The sequence below is a fragment of the Anser anser genome (assembly GCF_964211835.1).
Source record: "Anser anser genome assembly, chromosome: 17".
NCBI lineage: Eukaryota > Metazoa > Chordata > Aves > Anseriformes > Anatidae > Anser > Anser anser.
The window spans coordinates 7,836,547-7,848,328 of record NC_139738.1 but is presented as its reverse complement, the minus strand read 5'-3'; the positions used below and the strand labels follow the sequence as shown (position 1 = coordinate 7,848,328).

The window sequence follows — 11,782 nt, the reverse complement described above, 5'->3', positions numbered from 1 at the left end:
CGGCGGCACCCGGGCACCCGCCGGGCGGGGCGGCTCGCTGCAGGGCGCAGCGCCAAGCAGAAAGTAAAAAGGGGTTAAAAAAAAAAAAAAAGCACCCGACGGATGCTTTTGCAACCATCCCGCAACCACACGGCGTCGTCCCCCCCTTCCCCTTGTGGTTTTGGGGGAAAAAAATAAGAATTGCTTTTTCCGGCTTTTTTTCCCTACCCAGTTATTTGCAGGCACCGGGCAGCCGGCCCCGCTCGTGCTTTGCAAAATAAAAATCCCAAATTCCTCAAGGGGTTGGGAGAGAGGAGGCCCCAGCTGGGAAATGCATGCAAACGCTTGCAAAATGCTTAAAAATCTTAAAGCCTCCTTAAAAACCAAAAATAAAAGCTTCCTCCCCCTGCCCCCCCAGCTCTACCTCCCAAACCCAAATCGCTGCTGGCAGCTGCCCCATGACACAGTTGTAGAAAAAGAGCACAAAAGTTTTATTCAAATCAAACTCACTGTCATGAAAATCCCATAAAATCCATTAAAAAGGGGGGGAAAAATACCCCAAACCTGCCCCCCTTTTTTTTCTCTCCCCTATTATCTTCCCCAAATCTGAAACCTCTTTGATTTTTCCTCAATAAATATACAAAAATATAATAAATTACGTTAAAAAAAAAAAAAAACAAAAAATAAAAGAGGTAACACTGCTTATCAGCATTAAGGTGGAAAAAACCCAACCCAGCGTCGGGAGAGGAATAAATAGGGTAAAAAAAGCAAAAATTGAGAGTTTAGGGCCAAGCCATCCACAAAGCATCCAGAAGCACCTGGCTCAGCCCTATTTTTTTTTTCTCCTTGAAATGCAGAAAAAAAAGAGGAAACTCCCCCCTAATAAGGCCGCCCCCCCAACCAAGTGCAGGCTTGAAATTTAATTTTGGTGGGGTTTCGCACCCGTTTTGTCCTGGGGATGGCGATGCCCAAGTGGCAACATCCCCCGTGGGAAATAATATTAATATTATTATTAACAATAATAAAAACCTTAAAAATAATAAAAATAATAAATAAAGCGGTGGGGGGGGGGGGTGTAGGCTGGGGGGGTCTTCATTTTGCACGCTGGGGTACGTGGGGGTCAGATGGGGATGCCCCCGGCGCAGAGCTGCTCCTGCAGCCCCAGCAGGCTGTAGGCGATGCGCTTCTGGTGGCCGGGCAGGCGCACGCCGATCTTCTTGATGTCGCTGCGGGGAGGGAAGGGGGGACGTTACGGAATGAGGGAGGGGTTTTGGGGTGAGAACAGCCCCAAAAAGGTCTGGCCTGGAAGGGTGCTTGGGGGTGGTCCGATCCCGAGCGTGGTGGGGATGCTGGGGGGGGTGGATCCTGCCCTAAACAGCCCCAGGGTGGATCCAGCCCCGAGCATCCCCCAGGGGCAAAGCCAGACCCAGACTTCACCCAGCACCAGATCCAGCCCCGAGCATCCCCCGGGGGCAGATCCAGCCCCGAGCATCCCCCCCTGCCTGACCCCAGAACGGAGCCAGCCCCGAGCATCCCCGGGGGCCAAATCCAGCCCCGAGCATCCCCCGTTTTGCGGGGCCCCAGGACTCACTCGCTGGTCATCTGCAGCACCTTCTCGATGGTGCTGTAGCCCGCAGCCATGAAGTGCTCGGCGTACTGGTGCATCTTGATGGACTCGAGCCACTCGGGCACCGAGCGAAAGGGGACGCCCTCGGAGCCGCTGGTGCTGGGCAGGCGGATGGAGACCCTGCGGGGAGGGGGCCGAGGAGATGGTGTGACGTGCAGGGCGGGGGGGAGGGCAGACCCACGGTGCAGGAATGCAAGGATGAAGAGTCGTGCAAAGATAAAGAAAAGCATGTTAAAAAAAAAAAAAGGAAGGCTGGAAAAAAAAATAAAGGATGTGGGAACAGAAGGATGCAAAAACAATGCAGGAGGGCACAGGTTGAAAAGAAGTCATGCAAAGAAATGGAAGGATGTGGAAAAAAAGTAATGCAGAAAACAGTGGAAAGGTGCAAAGTTACAGAAAGCAACGCAAAAATGGTAAGCAGCAAAAAAAAAACAAAAACTCAAAAACAACCCACGCATGCGAGCACCATGGCAAAAGGTAAAGATGCTGAGATGCGAAATTTAGAAGTGACAGTGCAAAGATGCCAACGGTAAGGCAAAAGCCCAACTGTAAAAAAAAAAAGGTAGAGCTACAGTGCAGAAGTATAAAGCAAATTATGGGAAAATATATATATATAAAAAAAGCAAAATGCAATGCAAAGTTTCCCAGGTGCCAAGACGTGAAAAAGAACGCATAAACGTGAGGATGCAAAGAGTAATAGAAAGTGGAAATGCAAAACAATAAGGCAAGAACATTAAAAGCAAGAAACAAAAATGCAAAAATTGCAAATGTAAAAAAAAAAAGCTAAAAATGCAGATATACAGAAGGCAAGGATGCAAAAAAATGCAAAAGGTGAATATAAAAGCAATGCAAGACTGTAAAGATGCAAAAAAAGAAGACAGGAACAGAAAACTACATAAAGCAATGCAAAAGGCAAGGATGCAAAGAAAAAGCAGAAGAATGCAAAGATTCAAAAAGCAATGCAAGAATGCAAAGATGCAAAATCCAATTTAAAATTGCACAGATGCAAAGATGCCAAAAAGGCAAGAATGGAAAGCTGCAAAAGCAATGCAAGAATACAGAACTGCAAAAACCAATCTTAAACTGCACGGATGCAAAAGAGTGTGCAAGAACGCAAAACCAGTGCAAAAAATGCAAAGACGCAAAAGAAGCATGCAAGAACGCAAAATTGCAATAAGCAAGGCGCAAATGCAAAGATACAAAAGAGCATGCAGGAGTGCAACGCTACAAGAACAATGCAGAGATGCAAAATAAGCATGCCGGAATGCAAAGCTGCAAAAGCAAAGCACAGACACAAAAGAGTATGCAAGAGTGCAAAGCTACAAGAACAGTGTAAAAATGCAAAGATGCAAAAGAAGCGTGCAAGGACGCAAACCTGCAGAAAGCAAGGCACGGATGCAGAACAGCACAAAGAGTGCAATGCTGCAAAAACATCGCAAAGATGCGGAAGAAGCCTGCAAGAACACAAAACAGCGAAAAGGCAGAAACGCAGGGATGCAAAAGCGCATGCAAGCCTGCACCACCTGCAAACTGCCCTCCCCTCCCTATTTTCCCCTCTCTCCTGCCCCTCCCCGCAGCTCACCGTGGGTCGAAGTCCGCCAGCGTCTTGAGTGACTCGGGGGCGCGGATGAGCTTGTCGAGGATGCTGACGACGTCGGCGAACTTGGGGCGCCGGCTGCGCTCCTGCTGCCAGCACTGCATCATCAGCTGGTAGACGGCGGAGGGGCAGTCCAGCGGGGCGGGCAGGCGGAAGCCCTCATTGATGGCCTTCATCACCTGCAACGGCGCACGGCTCGAGGGGCACGCCCCAAAAAAGCAAGGTCGCCACCAAGAACGGGGGCCAGAGGGATACCTGCGCTCACCTCATGGTTGGAGAGCTCCCAGTACGGGCGCTCGCCGTAGGACATCACCTCCCACATGACGATGCCGTAGCTCCAGACGTCGCTTGCGGAGGTGAACTTGCGGTAGGAGATGGCCTCGGGCGCTGTCCAGCGGATCGGGATCTTCCCCCCCTGTGCCACCACCACCAAAATTGCCCAGGTGCCAAGATGCGAGGAGGAACGAGGGGAGGAAAAAGAAAAAAAAAGTGAGGATGTCAAAAAGCAAGAAACAATGCAAAAATTGTGGTGGGAAAAAAAGGACGCTAAAACGCAACGATGGCAAGGTGCAGAAGGGAAGGCAAGAATGCAAAACTGCTCCAAAAAATAAAATAAATAAATAGCCATCCAGCCCCCCAAATCCCTCGGTGGCACTCACGCTGGTGGTGTAGGTGGCTTCGGGGTCGTCCTCCAGCACCCTGGAGAGCCCGAAGTCGGACACCTTGCAGACCAGGTTGCTGTTCACCAGGATGTTGCGCGCAGCCAGGTCCCGGTGCACGTAGTTCATGTTGGCCAGGTACTTCATGCCGGCCGCGATGCCCCGCAGCATGCCCACCAGCTGGATCACACAGAACTCCCCGTCCTTGTCCTGAAAAGAGGAGAAACCGACCCCAAATCCTCCTCTTGCCCCTACAGAGACATGGTTGGGGCCGGGACCCGTCTCCCATGGTGGATTTTGGGGCTGAAGCCCTGCTAATCCCACCCCGGGGCGATTGGATTCCCGCACGCATCACCTACCCGCAGGAATTTGTCCAGCGCGCCGTTTTCCATGTACTCTGTGATGATCATGAAGGGTTTGTCTGCAGAAAGAGAGCCAAAACGGGTCAGAAAACCTCAAAACCCCATGACTCCAAGCATGTGGGGGTGCATGTGAGAGCAGCACTTTTTGGCAGGCCTAGCAAGCTTTTTTTTTTTTTTTGCAGGGAAGTGGTGGGATTTATTTGGAGGGGGGGACTCACACTTGGAGACGACCCCCTCGAGGCGGATGATGTTGTGGTGGCAGAACTGGCCCATGATGCTGGCTTCGCTCAGGAAGTCCACCCGCTGCTTCTCCGTGTAGCCCACCTTCAGGGTCTTGATGGCCACCGGCACCTCCTTCTTGCCGCGTTTCAGGGTGCCCTTGTAGACCTCCCCAAATTCACCTGCCCGGAGGAAGGGGGAGGTTCAAAACCTGTCCCCTTCCGCCCCTCCCCGGCTTGGGGACAGGCAGGGGACAGAGCCCCGTGGGGACCTACCAGCGCCGATGACCTTCTGGCGGGTGATGGAGGACGGGGAGATCTCGGTGGTGAACTTGAGCATGGCTTGGTTGGGGTCTTCATAGGTGTGCGGGTCCACGTAGGTCTTGAGGGGCTTCAGCTGGTCTGCTAAGGGGGGAAGCAGCCGTGTCACCCCCGACCTGTCCCCACCGTCCCACCTGTGTCACCACTGAGCCCCCGCCCTGAGCCCACCACCCCGGTGCTCACCGGACTTGGAGAAGTAGACGTCCTCAGGGGACTGGCGTGACCGCGAGCTCCTCCTCCTGCAGAAAAGCAGCGTTTTGTCCCAAAACTCACCTCAGTGGGGGAAAAAATTTGGATTTTTTTTTTTTTAATCTCTCCTTACCTCCGGAGGACGTAGATGAGAGCAGCCAGGAGAAGGAGGACAAAGAGGACGCCGGTGACGGAGCCACTGATGACGGCAGCAGATGCCATGGACTCGGCTCCTGCAGGGACAGTTGGAGCCATGCGCACCCCATAGCACCCCCAAAACTAACAAACCACCGAAAACCCACCCCAAAAAAACCCACTCCTCACCCTCGGGCAACGTCTCGAACTCGTGCTCGGGGCTGAAGGTGCCGTGGCCGTCCTGGGTGAGCGCCTGGACCCGCACCACGTAGGCGGTGGCAGGGGACAGCTTGGGGATGGTGACGGAGGCGCCCTCGCAGCGCAGCACCGAGTAGCTGTTCTCGTCCACCTGGGGAAACGGGGACACGGTGAGGGCGAGGGGTTTGGGGAAGGACACGAGGTGGGACGAGGATGGGACGCCGCTGGTGGCACCTTCTTGCTGTAGGTGACTTCGTACTTCCAGACCCGGCTCTGCTGCCGCAGCGGCACCGTCCAGGAGAGGACCAGGCTGGTGGCCGTCCGCCCGTCCAGGCTCACCGACGTCACCCGTGGTGGCTCTGCCGTGGGGACAGGGGTGTCACGGGAGGCGGTGGCACCTCCACGGCGGTGGTGGCGGGGACACCGGTGGCCCTTACCTGTCTGGTTGACGCTGATGCTGGCGGTGGCCACGCTGCGGTGGGCGCTGAAGGACGAGACGCCGTTGCGCGCTTCGACGGTGAAGGTGTAGTTGACGTGGGGCTCCAGGTCGGTGACCGTCACCCCTGTCCCCGCCAACCCCCGGGGGGGCTGCGAGTAGCGGATGCCCCCGTCGCAGGGCCGGCACTCGCCGCTCTCGGGCCAGCACTGCTCGCAGGTGACGCTGTAGGTGACGTCCTGCCGGCCGCCCGTGTCGGTGGGGGGGGACCAGCGCAGCTGCACGGCGGCCCCCAGCCCCGTGGCCGTGACGCTGCCCGGGGGCGAAGGAGGACCTGTGGACACGGAGCGAAGCGGTGGCGGTGTGTGTGGGGTCAGGGCACGGAGGTGCCCCCCGCACCCCACGACCCACCCCCCTGTCCCCAAAATGCCACTCACGGGTGCACGGCGCGGCGGCCGGGTCGGTGGGGGCGCGGAAGTGCCCGTCCTCGCAGGGGCAGGCGGCAGCGGCGGTCGGGGCCGGCAGCGTGTGCGCGGGGCAGGGCTGGCAGCCGCTGGGGGACACCTCGGCCTTGAAGGTGCCGGGGGGACAAGCTGGGGGGGGCACACACACACAAAACAGGAAGGTCAGCGGCCGGGTCCCTGTCTCCAACCTGAGCATCCTCACCAGCTCCTGGGCACGTGTCACCCTCAGAGCATGTCAGCTGGGGGGTTTGGGGGTGTTTCACCTTATTGTTATCCACCGTGGGAGGGGGTGGACACCCACTATCAACCCGTGCCTCCACTTTTGGGAATGCCCCCCCCAGCCCACCCCTCTCCACTTGACACGCTTGGTGCACCAGTGATGCTCCAAGGGCCTTGAGGACGCTCCAAGGGTGCCCCCAGGGGTGCTGGGGATGCCCAAGGGTGCCACAAGTGTGCCCCAAGAGAGATGAAGGTGCCCAAGGGTGCCCCCGAGAGGGAGGGATGGCTTGCACGGCACGCACCAAGACGGGGCGCCCCCAGCCCCACGCCACCTTTCCATCCCCAGCGTCCCCACCACTACCACAGATGCCCCCACATCCTCACCTTGGCACTGGTCACCCACGGCCTCGTAGCCGGCCCGGCACTGGCACTGCCCGATGGGCACCAGCCACTCCCCGTCCGCATTGCAGTGCAGCGTCGGCGCCTCGTCGGCCACCGCGTCCTCCACGCAGGAGCCCCGCACCTCCGCCAGGGTCTGCGAGTCGGCGCCCGCCACCGTCTCGGGGAAGTGGGCCATGCCCCGCAGCACGGCCGGGCACGTCTTGTAGTAGATGCGGACCGAGAGCAGAGCCACGCAGGCGCCCAGGTCCTGGAAAGCCAGGTAGAAGCCTTTCTTCCGCAGCGGCCCCACCGAGCGCACCTCCACGTTGAGCTTGACGTTGCGGTTGGTGAAGTCGTCCTGCACCGTGATCTCGTCCGGGGCGATGGTGTCGATCTTCTTGAACTGCCGCTTCTGGAAGTTGGTGCCGTAGTCGACGTCGGACTCTGCGTAGTAGAGGTTGAAGGTCTCCTTGCAGGAGCCGCCGCCGCTGGGGAAGCTGTTGCAGTCGCGGACGGTGAACTTGAGCTCGATGAAGACGCGCTGGGCCTCGCTGCGGTAGATCCAGTTGGTGCGCAGCCAGTTCTCCTGCTCACCCTCCAGCACGTTGCACACCAGGTACATGTAGATCTGCGAGTCGTTCATCATGTTCTGCAGCAGGTCCCACTGCGCCGCAGAGAGAAACGGGGTCCTTGGTGCTGCTGTCGCCATGCCCCCTCGGGGGGAAACTGAGGCAGGGGGTACGATGCCCCTGGTCCTCAGGGATGCCCTTGCCCTCATCCCCACGGACGCCTCCATCCCCATCCCCATGGACACCCCTCATTCTCCATCCCCATGGTTGATATGTCCCCGTGGATGCTCCCCATCCCCATGGATGCTTCCATCCCCATGGATGCTTCCATCCCCATGGATGCCCCTCATTCTCATCCCCATGGCTGATCTGTCCCCATGGGTAGTCCCACCTCCATCCCTGTCCCCATGGAGAGCCCCCCGGTCCCCATGGATGCACGCCTGCTTGCTTGCATCCCGATGGAGGTCCCCGTCCCCAAGGCTGCCCCCGTCCCCATCTGCAGCGTCGCCCCTCGCCGGGTGCTCACCCCTTTGCCGTAGGGCTGGGTGAGCCAGCCCAGCTCCCCCTGGGCCTTGGCGAAGTCCAGCAGGACGACTGTGGGGAGAGGAGAGGGCCGTTAGTAGGGTGAGCAGGACGCCAGGGAGATGCCACCAGGATCCACAGATGGCCCCAGCAACCCGCAGAGGCCACCAGTGCTCTCAGATGTCCTTGGGAAACACAGACCCAGGGCCCATGGATGCCTTCAGGACCCACGGATGCCCCCCCAGGAACCACAGATGTCACCTGCCTCTTGGATCAATGGGTGTCCTCCGGGACCCGTGGGTGTCCCCAGACCCGTGCTATGTATCCTTGGGACCCATGGAGGTGCTCAGGCTCCACAGACGTCCCTTGGACCCATGGGTGCCCACCAGGACCCACAGATGCCACTAACAAATCCAGATGCCCCCCAGGACCCACAGATGTCACCAGAACCTGCAGATGCCACCAGCACACCCATAAAGCCCCTAGCACCCAACATATCTGTCCCTGGCACCCACAGGTGTCCCCAGAACCCACATATACATATCCCTGAGACACATGGGTGCCACCAATAAACCCGGACGTGTCTGGAGCCCATGGATGTCTCAGGGACCTGGGGGTGCTCCAGAGACACACAGAGACCCCCAGGACCCACAGAAGCCCACCAGGACCTGTGCACATACTCCAAGGAAGCCCCCAGGACCCACAGGTGCCACCAACCCACCCAGATGCACCTTGGACCCACGGATGCCCCCAAAAGCCCCTGGGACCCTGGGTGAGCTCAGGGCCCCCCAGCTGTCCATGGGACCCCCCCACACCACCACCCCGTGTCCCCCGGTGTTCCCCCGGGGCCGGGCAGGACGTGGGGCTGGGGGAAGCGGCGAGCCCCGGCACGCCGAGGGCGGTGGCCGGATCCAGCACCGGGGCCGGGGGAGGAAGAGGAGGCCGCGGCCGGGGCGGAAGCGCCATGAATCAGCCCCAAGGAATGCGCCCGGCTTCGTGCCCGACACGGCCCTGGGGGAGGTGGGGGGCTTTGGGGATGTGCCCCCCGGTGCCCCCCCCCCACCCCTCGCCCCAGCTTTACGGGGCAGGTGCTGAGAACGGGGAACTTGTGACACGTCCAGCCCCGTCCCCCCACCGCCAGCCAGGAAGGATGCCGGGCACCTCCCGGCTTTCCTGCAGCTGGAATTCCCCCCTGAAAGCGGAAACACGGCAGGGGGGGAGTCTGTGGGGTCCCCCCCTGTGACACCCCCCCCTCCCCAAGCAGTGACTCAGGGCAGGGACCTGCGGCTGAGTCAAGGGGCGCAGCCGGGGTGCGCCCGCTGCCAGCGCCCTCGGCTGCCCCGCTGCCCCCCCCAGCCCCGCACCGCCGCTGTCACCGCAGCCCCCAGGCTCCTGCATGGCCAAAGCCACCTTCATCATCATCATCGTCACCGCGACCCCCATGTGCGGCCCCGTCCCCGTTCCCCCCTCGCCCCCACTCCGTGTCCCCAAACCCCCAACCCACAGGCACTGACCCCAACCGCGGCGCAGGATTCGGCCCCAAGACCCCCCTCCCCCCTTCCTGCCCCCCAAACCCGACACTTCACAACCGATCGCCCCCTGGCTCCCAGCCACCACCAAACTTTGCCGTCTTTTACCTGGTTTTGCCCCAAATCGCTCCTTACCCCTCCGAGCCCCCAGGAACCTGCTTGCGGATGCCCTGACCCCCCTCCCCGGCCCCGGCTGGAGGGGCGCTTGGGGTTTTCTTCCCCATTTTCCCGTTTCCCCTCGATTTCCCTTCCCCAGACACCCCCCAACCTCCCGGTTATTTGCATTCACTGCGGTCGGGGCCGGATTCTTTCGCCCTTTGCTCTCCGAGAGTTTGCGGCTCCCCCAGGAAAAGAAACCCAACCTTCGCTTCCCCCACCCCAGTTTGCCCAAAACCCCCCGAACTGATCCCAAATCACCCCGGGGAGCTCGGCAGGGGGGGGTGCAAGGTGGGGGCCAGGGCGCAGCTTGTTTTTCCCAGCACTTTTCGGGTTTTCCTGACATTGTTCTCCAGCTCCGCGGCCGGATCCTGCCCGGGGAACCTTCCTTTAAGGTTTTTTTGTTGTTGTTGTTTTTTCGTTTGAATTTGGGGGTTTTGGGGGCTGGATTTTTCAACTTTTGGCTAACTTCTGCCTCCACTCCGCCCCATTATTTTAAGGGGGTCGCAAGGGGGGGAGGGGGCCCCCTCTTTTCGCCCACCGGCTCCAGCTTTACTTTTTTTTTTGGGGGGGGGGGGGGGGGGGGCCAGGCCGCGGGCAAGGAGCGACCCCAAGCCCCCTGATAGCGGCAGCGTTTTGCCCTTTACGGCCTTTTTTCTCCCTAAAAAGAAGCGCTCCCGACCTTCTCCCCAAGGTCTCTCCCAGCCCCCGGTGCTCCCCTAGGGCTCAGCCCCCCAACAAAAAAACCCCAAACCCGCTTTTTTTGGAACTTTTTCCTCCCCCCCCCCCCAGTCCCCCAACCACTCTCCAGCTCCTTTCGCCGAACCCAAAAGTTGCCAAACTTCCCCCAAAAGCCGCGATGTCCCCGATCCCCGACCCCCAGCACCCTGCGAGCACCCAGGGGTGCGGTGGGGGGGGGTGCGGAGCCTCTCCGCAGCCCCCCCAGACCCGAGACCCCCCCCCCACCCCCAAAAAAAAATAGCAAAAAAAAAATAAACTCGGGGCACGGGGCCGCGCTCACCTTCCTTGGGGGCGGCGGGGGCGAGGAGGAGGAGGGCGAGGAGGATGAAGGCTGCCGGGGGGGCCGCGGCCATAGCAGAGGTCGCGGGGTGCCCGGGGCGCCCCAGCTCCGCGCCAGCCCCGCGGGAGCGCCCCGCTCCTGTTCATTCATGCCCCGCTGACGTCACCCGGCCCCGCCCGCGGGAACGCGCGCGGCTGCCCTCTTAAAGTGACAGCGCCCCTCCGGCGCGGCCCGGCAGGGAACGGGGGGGACTCGGCCCGGGGGGGGGGGGCAGGGGGAGCCCCCAGCACCCCGGTTGGCCCTCCCAGCCCCTCCCAGTTCCCCCCACAGCTTTGGTTCCGGACCAGTGGTTTTGCGCCTCGTCTGGCGTGGATATTGTGTTGGGGTGCAAGGGGGGGTCCCCGCTTTGCGACCGCATCCAGCCCCTCTTGTCCCCACCCACCCCCCAGTCCCTCCCCCCAAATTTCTGCATCCCCTCGGCCCGGGCCCCAGCCCCGCGGTCCCCACGTTTGGCTCTGGGAGCTGCGCCCCCCCCCGCATCAGCTCTGGCCCCGGCACCCAAGGGGTTAAAGCGGCCCCCGGCCCCCTCCCCCCCCCTTCATTCATGAAGCGGCGTGGGAAGAGAGGGGGGCGGCAGCCAATGGCGGAACGGGGCGTGGCCTCGCGGCTGGCCCCGCCCCCAGAGCTGGCGGCGGGGGGGCTCCGGAGCCGGACTGGCGGGGGGGGGGGGGGGCTCCTCCGTCCGTCCGTGTGTCCGTGTGTCCGTGTGTCCGTCCGTCCGTGTGTCCGTCCGTCTGTCCGTGTGTCCGCCCCTGCGTCCGGCCTCCCGCCCCCCCTCCCTTCCGTCCGTCTGTCCATCTCCGCACCCCTCCGGTGGCCCCACGCCTGCCCCTCCCTCCACCTGTCCGTCCGTCCGTCCGTCCGCCCCGCCACCCCCTCCCGTCCGCCCGTCCCTCTGTCCATCCCCCCTCGTCCATCCGCCTGTCCGTCCGTCCGTCCATCCCCCCCCCCATCCGTCCGTCCCTCAGCTGCCCGTTCAGCCGGCCCCACGTCCGGCTGTCCGTCCGGCTGCCCGTCCCTCCCCGTGTCCATCTGTCCGCCCGTCCCTTTGTCTGTCCTTTTGTCCGTCCGTCCGTCCGTCCGTCCATCCATCCCCACGTCCGTCTGCCCGTCCATCCCTCCCTCCGACCCTCCGTCCGT

General features: G+C 60.8%; 1 protein-coding gene across 4 annotated transcripts; it reads right to left on the bottom strand.

Annotated features, from left to right (window-relative positions):
* Nucleotides 1-449: 449 nt before the first annotated feature.
* Nucleotides 450-10,751, bottom strand: EPHA2 (EPH receptor A2). Of its 4 annotated transcripts, none has more exons than XM_083802891.1 (18): nt 10,583-10,751; nt 7,881-7,948; nt 6,789-7,449; nt 6,159-6,314; nt 5,723-6,055; nt 5,520-5,644; nt 5,277-5,436; nt 5,086-5,185; nt 4,947-5,002; nt 4,719-4,847; nt 4,443-4,625; nt 4,222-4,283; nt 3,863-4,072; nt 3,469-3,618; nt 3,189-3,382; nt 2,982-3,060; nt 1,571-1,726; nt 450-1,205 (listed from the first exon to the last, which is right to left on the bottom strand). In XM_083802891.1, the coding sequence occupies exons 1-18, from the start codon at nt 10,653-10,655 to the stop codon at nt 762-764; spliced, it is 3,339 nt and encodes a 1,112-aa protein (XP_083659017.1). In that variant the 5' UTR covers nt 10,656-10,751; the 3' UTR covers nt 450-761. The 4 variants fall into 4 exon arrangements, with proteins under 4 accessions (XP_083659017.1, XP_083659018.1, XP_083659019.1 ...); XM_083802892.1 differs by having other exon boundaries at nt 4,719-4,844; XM_083802893.1 differs by lacking the exon at nt 2,982-3,060 and having other exon boundaries at nt 10,583-10,749.
* Nucleotides 10,752-11,782: the final 1,031 nt, after the last annotated feature.